At 40.8% G+C, this 18,168-nt stretch overlaps 2 protein-coding genes across 7 annotated transcripts in view; both read left to right on the top strand.

Annotated features, from left to right (window-relative positions):
- Nucleotides 1-6,483, top strand: part of LOC147023162 (ribosomal biogenesis protein LAS1L-like) — a 54,057-nt gene extending 47,574 nt beyond the window's left edge. For 2 of the 6 annotated variants that reach the window (XM_085888311.1, XM_085888312.1), the window contains exons 12-14: nucleotides 969-1,210; nucleotides 1,420-1,564; nucleotides 1,809-2,358. In XM_085888311.1, the coding sequence (XP_085744437.1) occupies nucleotides 969-1,210; nucleotides 1,420-1,564; nucleotides 1,809-1,866 (445 nt within the window). In that variant the 3' untranslated portion in view covers nucleotides 1,867-2,358. Of the gene's footprint in view, nucleotides 1-968; nucleotides 1,211-1,419; nucleotides 1,565-1,808; nucleotides 2,359-2,951 lie in introns of those variants that run through there. The other 4 variants (XR_015060055.1, XR_015060056.1, XR_015060057.1 and 1 more) reach the window with 4 other exon arrangements.
- A 4,187-nt stretch (nucleotides 6,484-10,670) lies between these two features.
- LAMTOR1 (late endosomal/lysosomal adaptor, MAPK and MTOR activator 1) overlaps nucleotides 10,671-18,168 on the top strand; it is a 28,401-nt gene continuing 20,903 nt past the window's right edge. Inside the window, exons 1-3 of the mRNA XM_085888317.1 lie at nucleotides 10,671-10,901; nucleotides 11,123-11,187; nucleotides 11,866-11,961. Coding sequence (XP_085744443.1) covers nucleotides 10,860-10,901; nucleotides 11,123-11,187; nucleotides 11,866-11,961 — 203 coding nt within the window. The 5' untranslated portion in view covers nucleotides 10,671-10,859. The remainder of the gene's footprint in view (nucleotides 10,902-11,122; nucleotides 11,188-11,865; nucleotides 11,962-18,168) is intronic.

Consider the following 18,168-nt stretch of genomic DNA (forward strand, 5'->3'; position numbering starts at 1 on the left):
CACATTGCATAGCACTCGCACCTCACACTCCCACACCCAAGACACCCCCAGCATTCCTCCCACCTCCCCTTTCCTTAGCGTGATGGGATGTGCTGGTCTGCCAGCCATGCCAGGTATTGAGAGGTCGTTAATCCTTATTTGTTTCTTTCTCTCTGGGCTATCTTTAATTGTGTGATGGCGCCTGTTGTAGCACAAGTTAAGACTGTGTAAGAACTAATGGGATAACCCTGCTCTGTGTCTTCTTTTGTGGAATTGTTTGCCTTTTGCCGCACCCCACGACTTACTTACTTTCCCTGTTGTACGTTTGCAATAAACCTCATTTACCGTGCCACATAACTTTCTTCACATCCTGGTTAAATAAATGTGTTGTTAGAAATGTCCCCAGCTCGTTTTTGTCTTTTCCTCCATTGGTCCAGCATGTCTCGCACCCTATCTTAGCCGGGACGTTATTCTCCAAGAATCTGTTTCGTAGCAGTACATACTTGGCAGTTCTGCTTGGCTGTACCTGATCTGGTAGGTAATCTGATTAACGCAAGTACATACCAAGGGCACGTTCCCCGATAAGGAGGTCATGTGTCCTGAGGTAAATGGTTGTTAGACGGAGGACCCTAAATCATGTGGTCAAGTTATTGGCGTTCGCGTTCGATTAGCGACCCGCCGCGACACAAAGTTATTTGTATGCGACAGCCTGTGAGTCTAGATAGGATCCTGAGATGGCCCCTCCCTCATGGTCCCCCCGTGATGCCGGGTCCGCAACAATATCTTCTCACCATATTTTGGAATGATGAACCCATTATTTTTTTTTTTAATCTAATGAATATGCATTTTATTCAATGCAAATTACACGGCCTAGGTTTAGTACGACATCCATCGTTTTTTGGTGCACATTATATGTTTGAGTTTTTTTTGGTGGCATATCTGAGAGTCTCTAATCTTGTTTTCTCCTTTGTTTTTTCTTGACATCTCAGAATTTTCCATATTCTCCCCAATCCCACCAACGTTGATGCAGCTCGCTTGATCCGCCATCTGGCATCGGTGTATGTGGGCCAGTGCGAGGAATGGCATGATGCAAATTCGGACATTGTGGACCAGGATATTTACACTGTTGATGACCTTTGCCCTGCACAGAAATTAACATTTGCACCTGACCCCATAAAACTCGCCAGCGTCGCAAAGACTCTGGAAGGATCGCCATGGCAGCTTTGTACAGGTGATCGATGTGGCAATGCACCGAGGACCTTTTTTATTATTATTTTTTTTTAATTTGAAGGACCTCCTATTGTTTTATGACTGCGATTTTGCATTATTGGGCATAAAAATTAGACATTCATCGAAAATAGATTAGTCGATGATGCAAATGATTGCACTGATAACGTTTATTTACCCTTTGTCGTTCATGCATGTCATCCTCTGTTGTAGACCCAGAATTACTACGGTGTCCTTTAGGAAAGGTGCCTGGGCAGTCATCTGAACCAAATGCTTTGATGCTCTCTCACTGGAAAAAGGTTAAGTTTTCAGAGGTCAAAGAATGTGTACCTGCTCCTCAAGTCGACGTGCTGTGCAGGTGAGCTTTCCCCATAATTGATCGTGTGTAATGCCACGTACCAAAATCTTTCTCATACAAGACACTGTTGGAGGTAATTCTAGTAATAGCAGTAAGAAGATTGAAAGATGATGATAATGTTTCTTCTGCAGTGATATGAAACATTTTGCTTTAGGAATAGGTTCTTTATCATTTCAGCTACTTAAAAATCATTGGCCTGACCTTTTGACACTTGGTGACCCATAATCTGTCCTTCACTTTCCAGCTGTGTTCAACCATTACCCAATGTTGTTGAGTTTGAAAGTTCTCTAACTTTGTTCTGATGATACTGGAGCTGGTGCTGCTGCAAGTTTGGACATCTTGTGCAGCAAACTACAACATGTGTTATTATTTATTTATATCTGACAAGTAAAACCACCGAAGATGATTGTTTTTGTTTGTCTTGTTTTCTTCATGATTAATTTGTTCCTTGGTCTTTAACTGAATGAGGAGACTCGTTGAGTTATTGGGTTTTTTTTGATGCACCTCGTTCTTTTGTGACTTGTTTGTCCCCCAAGATTTATGTACGCCATTCATGTGAATGTTTCACAATACTTTGTCAACTTGTTTGTCTCCCACCATCCAAGCAATACATGTTCAATTGTGAACCTATATATATATATTTATGTCTTTGACAGTTGAGAATGGATTTGGGAAAATACATAGTTTTCCAACCTGTTTTATTCATATTTTGTTAAACACAAAGAAAATGTTTCAGCTTCCAATGCTGATCTGACATGGACAAACCTCTTCCTCGAATAAAGTTTTTTTTTTTTTTAATTTGTTGTTCACATTTTTGTTAACTCACTTTTCCTTGAGCCTCATTTTCGTATACCAAAAAAGGAGATTGTCAATACGAAAATTGAAAAAAAAAAAGATGAAACCGCCCATCATTGCCTGTGGTGGAACCATTAATAATCTCAACCAAATTCACCATGCCGTTTAAAGAGTTCTCGCTGCCAATGTGTTGTGTTCCTGCAGTCTGTATTGTCTTATCAAAATCATCATTTGGCACTAATTATAGCTGTGGCTTCTTCTTTTGAATGCAGCACAAGGCTGCAGGGTAACGTCATTGGCTGAGTTCACGGCTGTGCCACTGATGCAATGCCCTCTGTAAGTCAGAGCAGGAATTTGTAATTTATTCATGGCGCCGGCGATAGCTCGCCTACTGTTCGCGAAGGTCAGTGTGGGATCTTTAACGTCCACCAACCCATACGAGTCGATGGGACGTAAGTTTAATGTCCATCAGAGGGGTTGTACACACATTGATCAATCACCCTGCCTGTGAAACACCAACATGGCAATTTATATCTGGGTCGGGATTCAAACCCAGGCTATACAGATTATAAGAGAGTGTGTGTTCCTTCAGGCCATCCTGGCAGCCCTAGTTACGTCTTCACTGCCATATCATTTGAGCCATGTGGAAAGAATACTGCGATTGTGGCAACGATGAGGTAATTTTGCTAAGGGTCATGTCGACTTGCTTTCATGCTGTTTTTTGTGCAGCAGCCTGAGAATTGGATGTGAATGTTTACACTCTGGTCATAATCTAGGTCAGCAGATTGTTCCATGCATGTGAAAGGTTGGGAGGTCCCACTGGTGTGTAAGTTTATAAAGGTAAAACACCATTCCTTTTTATTTATTTATTTGTATTGCTCACCTCGCTATGGTGGGGTGGGGCTTTGTGGCTCTGCAGTTGATATCAGTTGTCAGTAGTAGTAACACTGCTTGGTGTTTATTAAGCCTGAGTGCACCTATGTACCACCACCCCCCCCCCACCTTTTTATGACTACAACATCCCACCTTCCCCACCTTCTCGCCCTGTCAATTCCACACCTGCTACAAGTTTAAACCATCCTGTTGAGCCTGGATCTATCGGCAATAAATTGCCATCAACTTGCAAGGTTTGAAGAACACACCATGGCGAGTGAGAAGGAACTCGAAACTACCTGTGCGGCAAGAAATAAATACATGCCATGGATGTCTGTGTGTGTGCAAGTCGGTTGGTGTTTTTAAAATTTGAGTAGGAGATTGAACTGGCACGCTTGATTGCAATTAGAGAAGTAAAAGTGCATTAAAGCTTAAATTCCAATTTGCAATGGCTTTAAAGCAAAAAAACAAAAAAAATTCTCTCTGAAGCAGAAACTGTGTTGTTGGGGCCCCGAGATGACAAAGGGCTCTCACATAACCAATCTTGCTGCTCATGGAATGTCTCTTGTAGGTTAGGGCAAGAATTTGGAGTTTGTTCAGAGGGCTGGAACCCCCTGAATATATTGGTTCACGAGTCAGTAAGTGACCACTATATTCGTTATCATCCAGGATCCAGGCTACCTATCCGTAAAAAAAGTGGTTGTGCATGCAGTTTGACTGCATAAAAAGGTTCTACGGTAGCTAATGAAATAAATTAATTTGGGTAGACATTTCACTCTTTGGACATTTTCATTCTGGTGGCCATTTTGAAAAAAATGTGAAATTATCATAAATTACCCCCAATAACTCAAAAATATCACTGTTAAAATGACCATTTTTATGTAATCAGACATTTTTGGGTCAGAAAATATTAGTTTTAGGTTACTGTAAAAACCATTCAAAGTTGAATTTTCAAATTCAAATTCTTTTTTTTGGGGTCTACCTACACTATGTTGTGAGGTTGCAGGTTTGTCTTAATATGTATGTGCTCTAAAGTTGTCAAAGTAAATACGCCAGGCAAGCTTAATCACTGATGACTAACTTGACGCCTTTTCTTTGCAGATATTCACATCATGACGTCAAAAGAAGCTTCAATCCCAGCGGTTCTTCTGAAAGTCAGCGAAAGTAGTCCACTCCAGAAGGACAGATGCATCGTGTGTCAAAAGAGAAAAAGTACAAAGCCTACCTCAACTGACGGTGGAAAGAAACGGTTACGAGAGGCGACAGCTTTGAGAACAGATGATGTATTCAATCGGCTGAAGTTAATCCCAGAAACTGAGAAATTCTATTATCACATGGACAATGACTGTTATAAAAGTTACACTCTTAAGAAGACATTAGATCGAATACGTAGTGCAACCGACGATGGTAATACTAGTGAGGAAGAAGAGAGTGGTTCATCAGATCCTAACTCACCAGTTACAAGATGAGCTCGATCATCCTCAACTGCACGTCCATCAGCAAGTGATGCCAGATTATCTAACCAAGAACTTCCTTGCATAGTCTGTGGTTCAATCACAACAGAGAAAGGCACAAAAGTAAGGAAGAAGTTCAGGATATGTGAAGAAAAGAGGGCAAACAATTTTTGGCTGCTGCAGTTTACTATAAAGACACTGTTTTCGAACGGATCACAGATCTAGACAGTGACCAGAAGATCTATAGTAGAACTGGAGAAGAATCTCTCAACAGAGGACTGTTTATTTGAACCTGTATCCTGCTCCAAAACAACTGTACTTGTTGACTTCATGTCACATACGTATGATAAAGATGACAACACAGAAAACATTTGGCCAGTCAATAAAGACCATCTTCCGAAAGGCACAGTCTGTATGTTCTACTCAAGAAATCCACATCGTCTTACACAGTTACTTAGATAAATCAACCAAAGAGTCAGAAAGAATCCGAAGGGCATCGTCATTGGGAAGCATGGACTTGGTATCAATCTGTTCAGAAACACCAGTGCCTGTCCAGTTGGAGAAATTCTGGGCATCGTCAACTAACAAACAGAATCTACAGAGCCTCGCCATCACTGAAGCCAAGATGTATTCAGCACAGACTAGTACACCACTTATAGTGAATGGTGAGGTTCTTCCAGCTCAGAGGTTTACAAACGGAGAAGCCCATTCCCTCATGGAACTGAAGAATTCTATTGAGGAGGCAGATTATCGGTTTGTACCACATGTTAACTGGGCAGCTCACCACAACACTAAGAGGGTTGTCCTGCTTTTGAATGGCACAGACATCATCGCCATTATGCTGTGTTATATTGAGACATTCAAATCTAATGGGCTGTCAGAATTTTGGATACAGTTTGGAACTGGTGAGAAACAACGATTACTACCACTCCATACTCTCCAGAAAAGACTTAGCCCTGATTTAAGTCGTTTGTTAGTCAAAGCTCACTTAGCCTCTGGGAATGATTCTCTCAGCAAGATAGGCACGAAGCATAGAGCATTGGCTGCTGATCCGGTGTCATTCCAAACTGACTTTGGCGAGACAGATAACCTTTCTGATACTGATGTACAGAATCTCGAGAAATATCTTGTTAAGGTCTGGTCAACTAAGGCACAAGTTGACATATTTGATGAACTTCGATATGAAGACTATGACAAAAACCTAAATAAGTCACTGACTACTCTTCCACCAACATCCAGTGTCATAGCGGGACATATACAAAGAACATTCCTTGCTGTTTGTGAAGCTGTTACTCTTTTGGACCAGAGAGTTTCCCTTGAGCCTACTGACTATGGCTGGGAAAAATCTGATGGAGTACTTGTACCATCAAAACACCTAAAACCACTTCCAGATGTCCTACTAACTGTTTGCGGCTGTAAACACTGTAAAACCAAACGGTGTAAATGTAGAAAGGCAAACCTCAATTGTTGTGTATTTTGCAAATGTTCTACTTCACATGATAATACATAAAAGACATTGAAAAGTTCAAGTTGAGAACAACTTCTCTGTAGAGATAACAATACAAATATATCTATACATAAATAATTCAATTGAAAATTGTTAAATCAAAATATTGTTGAGTTCTTAAGCACCGGTTTGGTTAAACCATCACATTGCTGAACTGGTGGCGGTCATATTGGAAATTGCATAATGCGAGAGTCTAATCATTTCTGCATTCCCTTTGTCCTGCAGCTTGAAAAGGCAAAATATCACTTTATCAGTCCTTTTCATACAATAAAATGTTGAAATTTTGGTGATTTGAGTGTTGGAAACAGCCTTTTTCCAAAATGGCTGCCATCTTGAAAATGTCCCATCGTGTAAATGTCTAACCAAAATAATTTTGACATTTTATGTTCATAGATTGCAAAAACTATTTGAAAATCCCTGCACATCAACTTTTTTGTGACACTTTAGGCTGCATCCAGGACTATTATGGGTGTGTCTGTCCATCTATCTGTCTGTCTGTTGGGTAGTCAATCTAGTTGAAAAAAAAAAATAAAGATTTTTTTTTTCTCCCCTTATTATCAGTATTTCCGTCTATATGTTTGTCTGTTGGGCAGTCAATCTAGTCTACCCTTATTATCAGTATTTCCGTCTATGTTTGTCTGTCTGTCTGTCCGGTCCAGTGCTCCGTTAATTCAATGGTGATTTCGATGAAACTTGGTTGGTAGGTTCATACCATGGCCTAGTTGTGTGCAAATGAGAACCGTTGCTATGGACCCATCCATTGCCAAGCAACGGACCTTTTAAATTTTCAAAAAAATCTCAAATTTATTTTTTCGAAAATCAAAAATTGGGCCACGAGCAACTGTGGGCAGTACATTCAACCATATTGTCAAAAATTTCCAGCCGGATCCTATGAAAACTGTCGGAGAAGATAGACTTTGAATGAACCCTGGTCGAAAACAATAAAAACTAGAGGGGGAGCACTCGGTAGAGTGTAAAACCTCCGCCGCCAATACTGCTTGGTCACTCAAGTGAACCTGATATCCTATTCATTCAATTTGATGTCAACAGTGCTCACAGAGTTATAGTTTGCAACTTTCCCTTTTCCTTTTAACTTTTACATACTCAATTCATTCGTCATAACTAGATTCCTTGAGAGAGAAATTGATTTTACGTGGGTATATCCACCTGAAGTTCCAAAATCAGCCGCAATTATAATTTTGGCATGTTTTTTTGTTGGAAATCACATATTTCCATGTAGAAAACGATATACATGTAGAAATGCAAAAAAAAATCGAAATTTTGTTGAAAAAAAGTTGCAAATTTTTTTTTTCTCTAACAATTTTTTTTGGGGGGGTTGGAAATCACTTGAAACATGTAGAAATGCAAAAACAAAAATTCAAATATTTTTTCAAAATGGCCGCCATAGCGGCCATATTGGACTTTGGACCAAGTCCGAAATCTAATGGCCATATTCGATTGGACCATACCTAATCCCCCTTGGACAAAATTCGCAATTTTCTAAGTTCGTGACCTTGTGGCCTTGACCTTGGGACGAAAATGAAAAATCGAGCTCCGTGGGGCTATGCAGGTGCCAATGGGCTAACCAAATACCGAAATGCCTGCCAGATTCGACAAAACCCCTAGGAAAAGATGCAAATTGAAATTGGCTACCCCCTAAAAACACGTGTTTTTTTGGGCGTGGCTCCGCCCAAAATGGGTGCACCATGCTCATTTTCAGGAAAACACAACTAGATCATGATTTAAACCTCCCACCAAAATTTTGTCAGGATTGGATAAAAACCCACGGAGCTATGCTCGGGACAGACAGACATATAGACAGACAGAAACACAACAATAACGAATATAGTGGTCACTTATTTTTTTTCGTGAACCAAAAACTGGATGACGTACATACATCCACAACAATGTATGCTTTCAAATGACATTTACTTTGTTTCTATCCTGTGTACATCAAAGTTGCACAACGACTTTATGGACACTATATATATATATATATATATATATATATATATATATATATATATATATATATATATATATACATACAGTACCTATAGAAAGTTTACAGCCTCTTTCAATTTTTCACCTTTTGTTGCTTTAAATCCTGGAATTAAATTGCATTAAATCAGACTTTTTTCCACCTTTATTTACACCTCGGAACCCACAACTTTCTACAAATTAGAGGAAATTAATTAACAATACAAAACTAGAATATCGTGGTTGGATAAGTGTCCACCCTCTCCCCCGAGTTAATAATTGGTGGAAGCACCTTTGATAGCAATTACAGCTGTGACTGAGATAGATCTCCACCAACTTTGCACACCTTGATCGGGTAATATTTTCCCATTCTTTATAAAACTGTTCAAGTTCAGTTAAGTTGTGTGGGGAGTCGTGATGGACAGCAATCTTCAAGTCATGTCACAGATTTTGGATTGGATTTAGGTCGGGACTCTGATTGCAGCACTCAAGGACATTTATCTTTTTGTTCTTTAGCCACTCCAGAGTAGCTTTGGTTGTGTGCTTCGGGTGGTTGTCATGATGAAAGGTGAAGTTCCGTCTGAAATTCAGCTTTCTTGCAGAGGGAAGCAGATTTTCCTCCAGGATTTTTCTGTATTTTGCTCTATCCATTTTCCCTTCTATCCAGACAACTGTCCCAGTCCCTGCTGATGAGAAACATCCCCAGAACATGATGCTACACAGACACAAAGACATTTCCTTCGTTCTGATTTACGTCACGACCATGTATATAAATTACGTACTCAAAAACGTAGAGGTTTTGACCCCTTAATTGTTATTTCCCCCCAAATGCTCCTTTAAATGCCTCGTCCCATCGCTCTCCCATGTCCACATAAACATTTTTCTCTCTCTTCTCGTTCTTCCTCACATTTCCTGCAGTCCATCCCCAGTCCCCCCACCACTGGCACTGGTGTAAAATGGCGGTGTTATAACTTCCGGTGTCTCTACAATCCTGTATTTTGAACTGTTGGCTGCTCTTAGAGCACCCTTATTCTGGACATTTCCATCTGTCTGTCTGTCCGTGAAACTTTGGTCAAGCCTTGGGGCTAAACCACTCAACCGATTCCAATGAAATTTGATAGGTAGGACCAATATTTGTGGGAATCGTGTGCTTTCGAATATGGGACCCTGGGCCCTAGCAACGGCCCTTCAAAGTGGTCAAAAAAATCGAAGCTTAGAGTTCTGTGCGCAATCTATCTCGCTCCCTTCATGCCAATTTGCAGCCCTAACAAAAAATATTTGTAGGAGGAGATTGGTTTTGGGCGAGTACAGGTCGAACATTTCAGAAACGGTTAATTGCGAATATCTCTAAGAGAAAGAGTCTGATTTTGATGAAACTTGGGTGAAATATGTACAATGTGGCTAGCATGTACACAAAAATGAATGGTTGATATGCACACCTCCGTTGCTTAGCAACAGCTAAAATACTTTATCATACATCGTACACTTATTGTGGACTGTACAAAAAAATCAATACCTCCGAAACTGGACCTCCGAGGGACCTGTTTTTTTTTGTGCCCAAGGAGAATGTCTTACAGCATCATATAAAAAAATAAAATCTTTAGCGAATAGATAAATGGAATTACCAGGGCTGTCATTTGTTAGAGTCTCTTTGGAAACATGCCTGAAATTTCACAATGCGGGTTTCTGGGCACAAACTAAGAGGGCTGTGATAATCATATTTATTGTGCTAAATTGATTGATAGCATGTACATGAATATCGGCTAGTCATGTCGGCCAGCTTTCCATCTAGAGCGAGCAGCCATGTCGCCTACTGGCTTGTTATTATTATTATTATTATTATTATTATTATTATTATTATTATCCTGTTCGGCTGGACGGTTCATTCTGTTATATACAGTGATAAAAAAATGGTTCGGGTCGAGCTCGGCCGTTGGGTGGAACGGGACGAAGGGGGTAAATGGGTCCGTGACCTTGTGCAAATGACCATGACGGTTGTAAATGATTATTTAATTTGAGAGTAAAATATATCGGGATTCGGGAATCGGGATGATTCAACAAAGTCGGTATTTTAAAATGGTTTGTAAAATGCTGCGTACGATATACCTTGACTCGATCTATCCGAGAAGGATTAATAAGTATAAGAATACGGTTCGTGGGGTAAACCGGGTAACATCGGGTAAACTGGAAGGTTGAGAGCAGAAAACTGAAATAATGAATCGTCGTCGTCGTGGAATAATGCGTCATGTCGTCATCACGGCACGACGTCGTGGAATAATGCGTCATAACGGCACGACGTCGTATGAATAATGCGTCATGTCGTCATCACGGCACGTCGTCGTATGAATAATGCGTCATGTCGTCATCACGGCACGACGTCGTGGAATAATGCGTCATCACGGCACGAGGTCGTATGAATAATGCGTCATGTCGTCATCACGGCACGTCGTCGTATGAATAATGCGTCATGTCGTCATCACGGCACGTCGTCGTATGAATAATGCGTCATGTCGTATCACGTCACGTCGTTAAGCTTGTTGATCACGTGCACGTGGCTCTTGTATCGCGACTCTCGCCCCAAAGCCGAAAACTTTGCTTCATTGTAAGTATCCCTCGGGCACGTCCTTGTCCTTGTCCTTGAATCCATCCTCAGCGGTTGGTGGTGGTCTTGAGCGAGGAGAGCGCCATGGGCTGCTGTTTCGGGAAAGAGGACAGCAATGCGGAACAGGTCCGTGTTTGGTGAGGGAGCCGCGGCCCGTCGTGTTGTTGGGATTGGACTCTCGTTTGTGCCTTTGTGGGACGGGGGGACGAGAGCGGGACGCGTGAGTGGGGTTTGAACCCCGCTTTCTCTCTCGCTCGTGGGGTTTGAACCCCGCTTTCTCTCTCGCTCGTGGGGTTTGAACCCCGCTTTCTCTCTCGCTCGTCTGATTTACCTTCTCTTCTCCTCAGCAAAGCGATGAGAGGAAACCCCTGCTGGACCCCACGTCGACCTTTCCCAACCGACGTCCGAGCAGGTGAGGGATCCTTCTCTGCCTCCTGAGGGTCGTTCCGTCCGTTGTTCGTGAAACGGGGTCTCCATGGCCCAGTGAGTGCAACGATTCTTTATATCGAATCGAATCAAATCTGGTTTCAACACAAAACGAGCCTCCTCTGTTGACTATGACGTCATCGATGGCCATAATAGAAAACGTGACGACAGTATGTATTTTTTTTACGTGTTGTAAATCGGCACATACGGTAATTATTAATTAAAATTTTTTTTCACTAATCTCGTGTGAGGCCAATATTGACGTGATAGCAGCAGTTCCCCACCAACGGTTTCAAATTTGGCCACCGATGACGTCATAACCCTAAACAAATGGTACGTCTCCATGAACCTTGCTTTTTCAATTTTGGCCACCGATGACGTCATAACCCTAAACAAATGGTACATCTCCATGAACCTTGCCTTTTCAATTTTGGCCACCGATGACGTCATAACCCTAAACAAATGGTACATCTCCAGGTAAACTTTTCACAGTGGGAATGCTCTAATTTGGAGTTGATAAATTTCGATTTCACTGTGAATGAATCTTTTTATTTTTGATATTTGTGGTTTTATTAAACGATATGAGCATACATACTCGGTTGCCTCTGCCTCACTATTGACCGATGGATGATCTTACCTGTAAACCTGGATCCGTGTCTTTCAGCTCTGACTTTCCTTCACGAAACTTGCCAGCAGCCGTGACGAGCCAACAGCAGGATGAACACTCTCACATGAACCGGATCCTCGTCACGACTGCTCAGTGAGTGGCTGAGTCAATTTTGTTAATTGTTGAACCCAGTAGTGTGGTTAGTGTCGGTGGAGTGCACTGAACTCTTGAGCTGTCTCGACTGCGTTAGTTTATGGTCGGTTCAGGAAACTGGCAGGCATCATAGACTTTAAGCAGACTGTCCCCCATCACCGCGCATGAGTCTGCGGATGCTGAATATCACATGGTGTCCTTCCTTCAAGAAGAGTAGGTGAATTATTGTTGGTAACCTGAACAAATAACCAGTTGGTATACTTCACAAACGTATTGCATGTCTATCTGTGAGTGTCAATTTGGATGTGGAATGAAGTCGATGTGTGAAAAAACGACATTTTATAACACGTACTTGTTTATTAGCCCCAGTCAGCTCTGCATGAACAGGCCCGTAGCATGTAGATAGCCAATTGATCTCCCGGGAGTGACTGGAGATCCCTCGTATCTAAGATGTGTGTGCTCGAGCACCTTTGTCGAGCCAGAACCATGCAGTCTTTGATAATGTGTTTATTGTGTGTTGGGTGGCCTGGCAGAGGTTGCAAATGTCATCAATGGTGTCGTCGAGTCTACGTCTGTTCTGTAAAAGTTGCGGGTAAAAATTTCTCTGTCGTCGATGGGTGGTGGGGTTGGTGCTCAAGATACTGTTTGGGCGTCATTTGTTTGCATTTATGGTGATGTGTGTCTGGATGTGTTTTTTGTGGTTGTCGTCGATCGGTGGGTGAATGTTTTGAAGGATGTCGTTGTGTCTTTGTGGTGTCGTCTTGATGTGCCGAGTGCTTTGTGGGTGATTAAGGTTGGTACTTTCAGCTGCAAGGAACTGTACATGTCATGTCCAAGTAGTCTTTGATTTATTAGCCCCGTTGGACTTTGTCTGAAACGGGGGCTTATGGATTTGGTGTCGATTTTCGTGTGTGCTTCCACAACCACATCTTGGTCATATATATATATATATATATATATATATATATATATATATATATATATATATATATATATATATATATATCTATATCTCTATATATATATCTATATCTCTATATATATATATCTCTATATATATATCTATATCTCTATATATATCTCGGAGCCTGGTGTTGGCGCAGTGGTAAGGGCAGTGGCTTGGGACCCAAGAGGTCCTGAGTTCAAGCCCCGTTGGGACACTGAATTAATATATGTATGTATATGTATATATATATATATATATATATATATATATATAATGTGTATATATATAATGTGTATATATATATAAATATATATAAACCAAGTAGAAAACACCAGGGGGTTGACTCAGCCTGCCATCCTTCCGAGGTCGGCGAAATGAGCACCAGTTGTACTGGGCCCGGTGTATGCCCCGGTTAGAATAGGTGTACCATATCCCTGTGTGTCGTAAGAGGCGACCAGGGTTGCGTCAGGAAGGGCATCCGGCGTAAAAACCTATGCCAAATCATTATGCGGACAACAAAACGAATTAGACAGTTGGTCCGCTGTGGCGACCCCTAGCGGGAGCAAGCCGAAAGAGGAAGAAGAAGAAGAAGATCTCTATATATATCTCTATATCTCTATATATATCTCTATATATATATATATATATATATATATATATATATATATATATATATCTCTATATATATATATATATATATATCTCTATATATATATATATATATATATATATATATATATATATATATATATATATCTCTATATATATCTCTATATATATATATATATATATATATATATATATATATATATATATATATCTATCTCTATATATATATATATATCTCTATATATATATATCTCTATATATATATATCTCTATATATATCTATCTCTATATCTATCTCTATATCTATCTCTATATCTATATCTATCTCTATATCTATCTCTATATCTATCTCTATATCTATCTCTATATCTATCTCTATATCTATATCTATATCTATATCTATCTCTATATCTATCTCTATATCTATCTCTATATCTATCTCTATATCTATCTCTATATCTATCTCTATATCTATATCTATCTCTATATCTATCTCTATCTATATATATATATATATATATATATATATATATATATATATATATATATATATATATATATCCGTACTTTGCACAAACACAACACGTGATTGTACACATGTATGTCGTCATCGTTTTGTTTTGTTTTTTGACATCAGATCCAAGATGGCTGACAGCCATTTTAGTTGTTAAAACCCCCCCCCCCCCAATGCTGAACACGTTCTTGACCATTTCTCGGACATGCATTTACCGATCTTGTTCAAACTTGGCACACAGATAATAAATGATGGCTTACATATGCACGTCATTTTTATTTTATCAGATCCAAGATGGCCGACTGGCGGCCATTTTAGTTGTACATAAATATGGGCCCGCCATTTAACTCCATCGTCCATACAGCAAAATGACTAAAACAACGGGGACTTTGACTTTCTTTTTTAAACATTTTTTGCCTTTGTGTGTAGGTGGGTGCTCAATGGGTGTTGTTGATGTGTAACGTGTGATTTTAAATGTGAAGGGCTTTATTTTGTACGGCCTGTAGTGTTCAGACATGTTTGAAAGACTGGAGGCCCAGGATGAGCCGGCGTAGTGAATGACTGATCGAATGTACCGTTTGTATGTGTGAGGCTGTTTCTTTGTCGGTGTCTATCAGTGCCCCATGTGTGTTCAGCCTCGGTGTGCATGTTTTGTGTTTTTTTTTTCATTTTAAATGTTTGTGATTAAATCCGAGAATGACATTGATGTGTTAAAAGTGATGCCTGGTATATTTGCTTGGTGTGTGTGTGTGTGTGTGTGTGTGTGTGTGTGTGTGTGTGTGTGTAAGATAGGGATGTTCAGTGTGATGTATTGCGATCGTCCTTGGTGTAATTGGTTAAAAAAGTGACTTGATTGGGGGGGGGGTTACTTTTAGTCTGCTAATGGTGAGCCGGGTTTGTAGGGTGCTGAGGAAGGGTTGAAGTTGGGCTGTGGCGGTGTTGATGTTGCTATGGGTAGAGGTAATGGTTTCGTCATCCGCATACGAGACTTTATCAGGTGGTTTTGGAATGATGTGTATGAAACGATTGAAGAATGTGGGGAAGAGGACTGAGCCTTGAGAGACTCCGTAAGGAAAGTATTGTGTACACGACGACTTGGCGTTTAATAATCACTCGATATAAATCAAACCCAATCGTGTTTATACACCGCCCAGCGTTTAATAATCACTCGATATAAATCAAACCCAATCGTGTTTATACACCGTCCAGCGTTTAATAATCACTCGATATAAATCAAACCCAATTGTGTTTTATACACCGTCCAGCGTTTAATAATCACTCGATATAAATCAAACCCAATCGTGTTTATACACCGCCCAGCGTTTAATAATCACTCGATATAAATCAAACCCAATCGTGTTTATACACCGCCCAGCGTTTAATAATCACTCGATATAAATCAAACCCAATTGTGTTTTATACACCGTCCAGCGTTTAATAATCACTCGATATAAATCAAACCCAATCGTGTTTATACACCGCCCAGCGTTTAATTATCACTCGATATAAATCAAACCCAATCGTGTTTATACACCGCCCAGCGTTTAATAATCACTCGATATAAATCAAACCCAATCGTGTTTATACACCGCCCAGCGTTTAATAATCACTCGATATAAATCAAACCCAATTGTGTTTTATACACCGCCCAACGTTTAATTATCACTCGATATAAATCAAACCCAATCGTGTTTATACACCGCCCAGCGTTTAATAATCACTCGATATAAATCAAACCCAATCGTGTTTATACACCGCCCAGCGTTTAATAATCACTCGATATAAATCAAACCCAATTGTGTTTATACACCGCCCAGCGTTTAATAATCGCTCGATATAAATCAAACCCAATCGTGTTTATAAAAAAAAAAAAATAGGCATTTTTTGGGGAGGCGTCCATTCATCGCGGATTTTCACCTCTCGCGGTGGGGTTTGGAACGTACCCCCCCCGCGATAAACGGGGTTGACTGTACTTGTATTAGGCCTTCAGTAACTTTAGAGGATGTGCAAAGTAATGTGATTGGTCTGGAAAAGGCTGCTTTGTTTGGTTTAAGGAGTGTACCGATTTTGCCAAATTTCAAAATTTAGGGAATTCTTGAGTGTTGGTCGGAGAAATTGCTTATATTTGTGAGAGCGAGTATGCCACATGGTCCAAGGTGTTTAAAATGTAAATTGGAGATCTTGTCGGGGCTGGTAGTTTGCAAATTTTGTTTGTGCGGGAGTGAATGGCATGATGGTGTTATCGAGTTGGTAGCTGAGTTTGTCTTGTCATACTTCTTTCCTCTTTTCTGGATCCTATGCGACTTGGAATGTTACAGCCATTGGGTTAGCCAGTCGCCCGGTCTGAATCCCGATGAACCGTGCCAAAGCAGCCGCAATAGCCGACTGATTCAGTCATTCCGAGCTGGATCACGGACCGGTCTACCACGATACCTAGCTCCAATGCGTCACGCTGATCGGTGCCGTGTGCCCGTCACTCTAATGAATACCGAGCAGCATTACCAGGTCCAGACATTTTTGTTCTGTGTGCATTTAATGGATTGTTTTACCAAACGAGATCAAAACACTCAAATTCGCCAAGAGATTGAGTGGTTTTATAACGTATTTGAAACATGGGTTGGGGATACAAAAAGGAAGCGATACTGTTCAATAATAATAATAAATAATCCAAACCCATACACATCCTCGACTTGATGAACAAACGGGAACCTTAATGATACAAGTCCTTCACGCTATAGACATAGATCGCACAGGACAATAAATACCGCTGCTCCGCATGGCAGGACGCAGTGAGGTCCAAGTGGCGACTCGGCCCGGCCGTCAAGTTTGTGGCCGTGGACTGTACTGGCTCCAGGGCAAAAGTGGGTGCAGCTTGCTGTCGGGGGGCATTGCTGAAGCTGCTGTAGAAAAGGCTATGTTTGGGGAGAAACCCCAGTGCAGCTTTCAGGCAGGTTTCACCCAAGCTTTGCACGTCTCCATCACCCCACTATTCGCAAAGTTCTCATTTATAGCTGCCGCCACCACTGTTCAGCCATGTTGCCAGCCCCCTGCCTGCTCGGTCGCCATTGGTTCGTACTCACTTCGTGGAAGGGGCATCTCCTCCCCAGACCTGTCGCTCAGTGCTTTTTGCCCACTTTGTGTCATGGTGGCACTCCTGCTTAAACTTGGTACCTGATGACCTATCAGACACTTCAAAATAACACTTGAGACTGATTCCAAAGGTAAGACCATTAAAAAGGAATGGCGGTTTTGGACACACGTTGGGAGTGGGTAGACCTATCTTTCTACACATAAAGTGGCAAATATTCCGTATCACAATTAAATTACCTCACACTTGTGCTAAAACGAGCAATCTGGGAAATAACTACCACGATACTATGTAAAGTTATCCCTTAGAAATCATTACCACAACAATGCGTTTGCATCATGGTCTATGATGTTCGTTTGTTGTTTCTCTGATGGTATGTTGTCTGCGTGTGAGGGTGTTTTGCTGCTGTTGGAGTTGGTAATTCTGTTTATGATTTTTTTTCAAATTGGTTGATTGGTTGATTGGTCAAGATCAGTGGTTTTCAAACTTTTTTTAGTGGCGACCCAATTTCAGAACCTCTACATCGTGTGACCCAAAATATTCAAAACCCAATTCATAATATACAAGATAAGATTTCATATGACACAAGAACATTTACTGTTTACTTCATTCACCATCGTCATGTTTTCATAGACGAGTAAACGGAGAATAGCCGACAGTATCCAAATAGTACAGTTGAATGTTTCAGAAGTTTAGTCCGAATGACATTTAGATACATCAGTGAGAAGGATGAGCCTGTTTTTCAGAAACCAACTTCTCTATTCATGGAGAAGTAGATGACAATGCCAGGATCATATCATGCTCCATTTCTAGGCGATTTCTGTTCTTTGTTTTAATCACCACCATGGTGGAGAACGACTGCTCACAAAAGTATGATGAAGGATATGGCATGAGAACCATAATGGCGTGCCGTGACAGGGTCGGGTACGACGGCAGCATTTTGCACCAGAATGTCGACAACGAATTCGTCCGTGCAAGACCCTGCACTCCTGAATCCTGCTGGAGCTGTACAAGCTCTTCCTGTGCTGTATCATCTTCATCAGCAATCGA

Source organism: Eptatretus burgeri, chromosome 7, assembly GCF_056783735.1.
Source record: "Eptatretus burgeri isolate ZD-2024b chromosome 7, Ebu_testis_v1, whole genome shotgun sequence".
Lineage (NCBI taxonomy): Eukaryota > Metazoa > Chordata > Myxini > Myxiniformes > Myxinidae > Eptatretus > Eptatretus burgeri.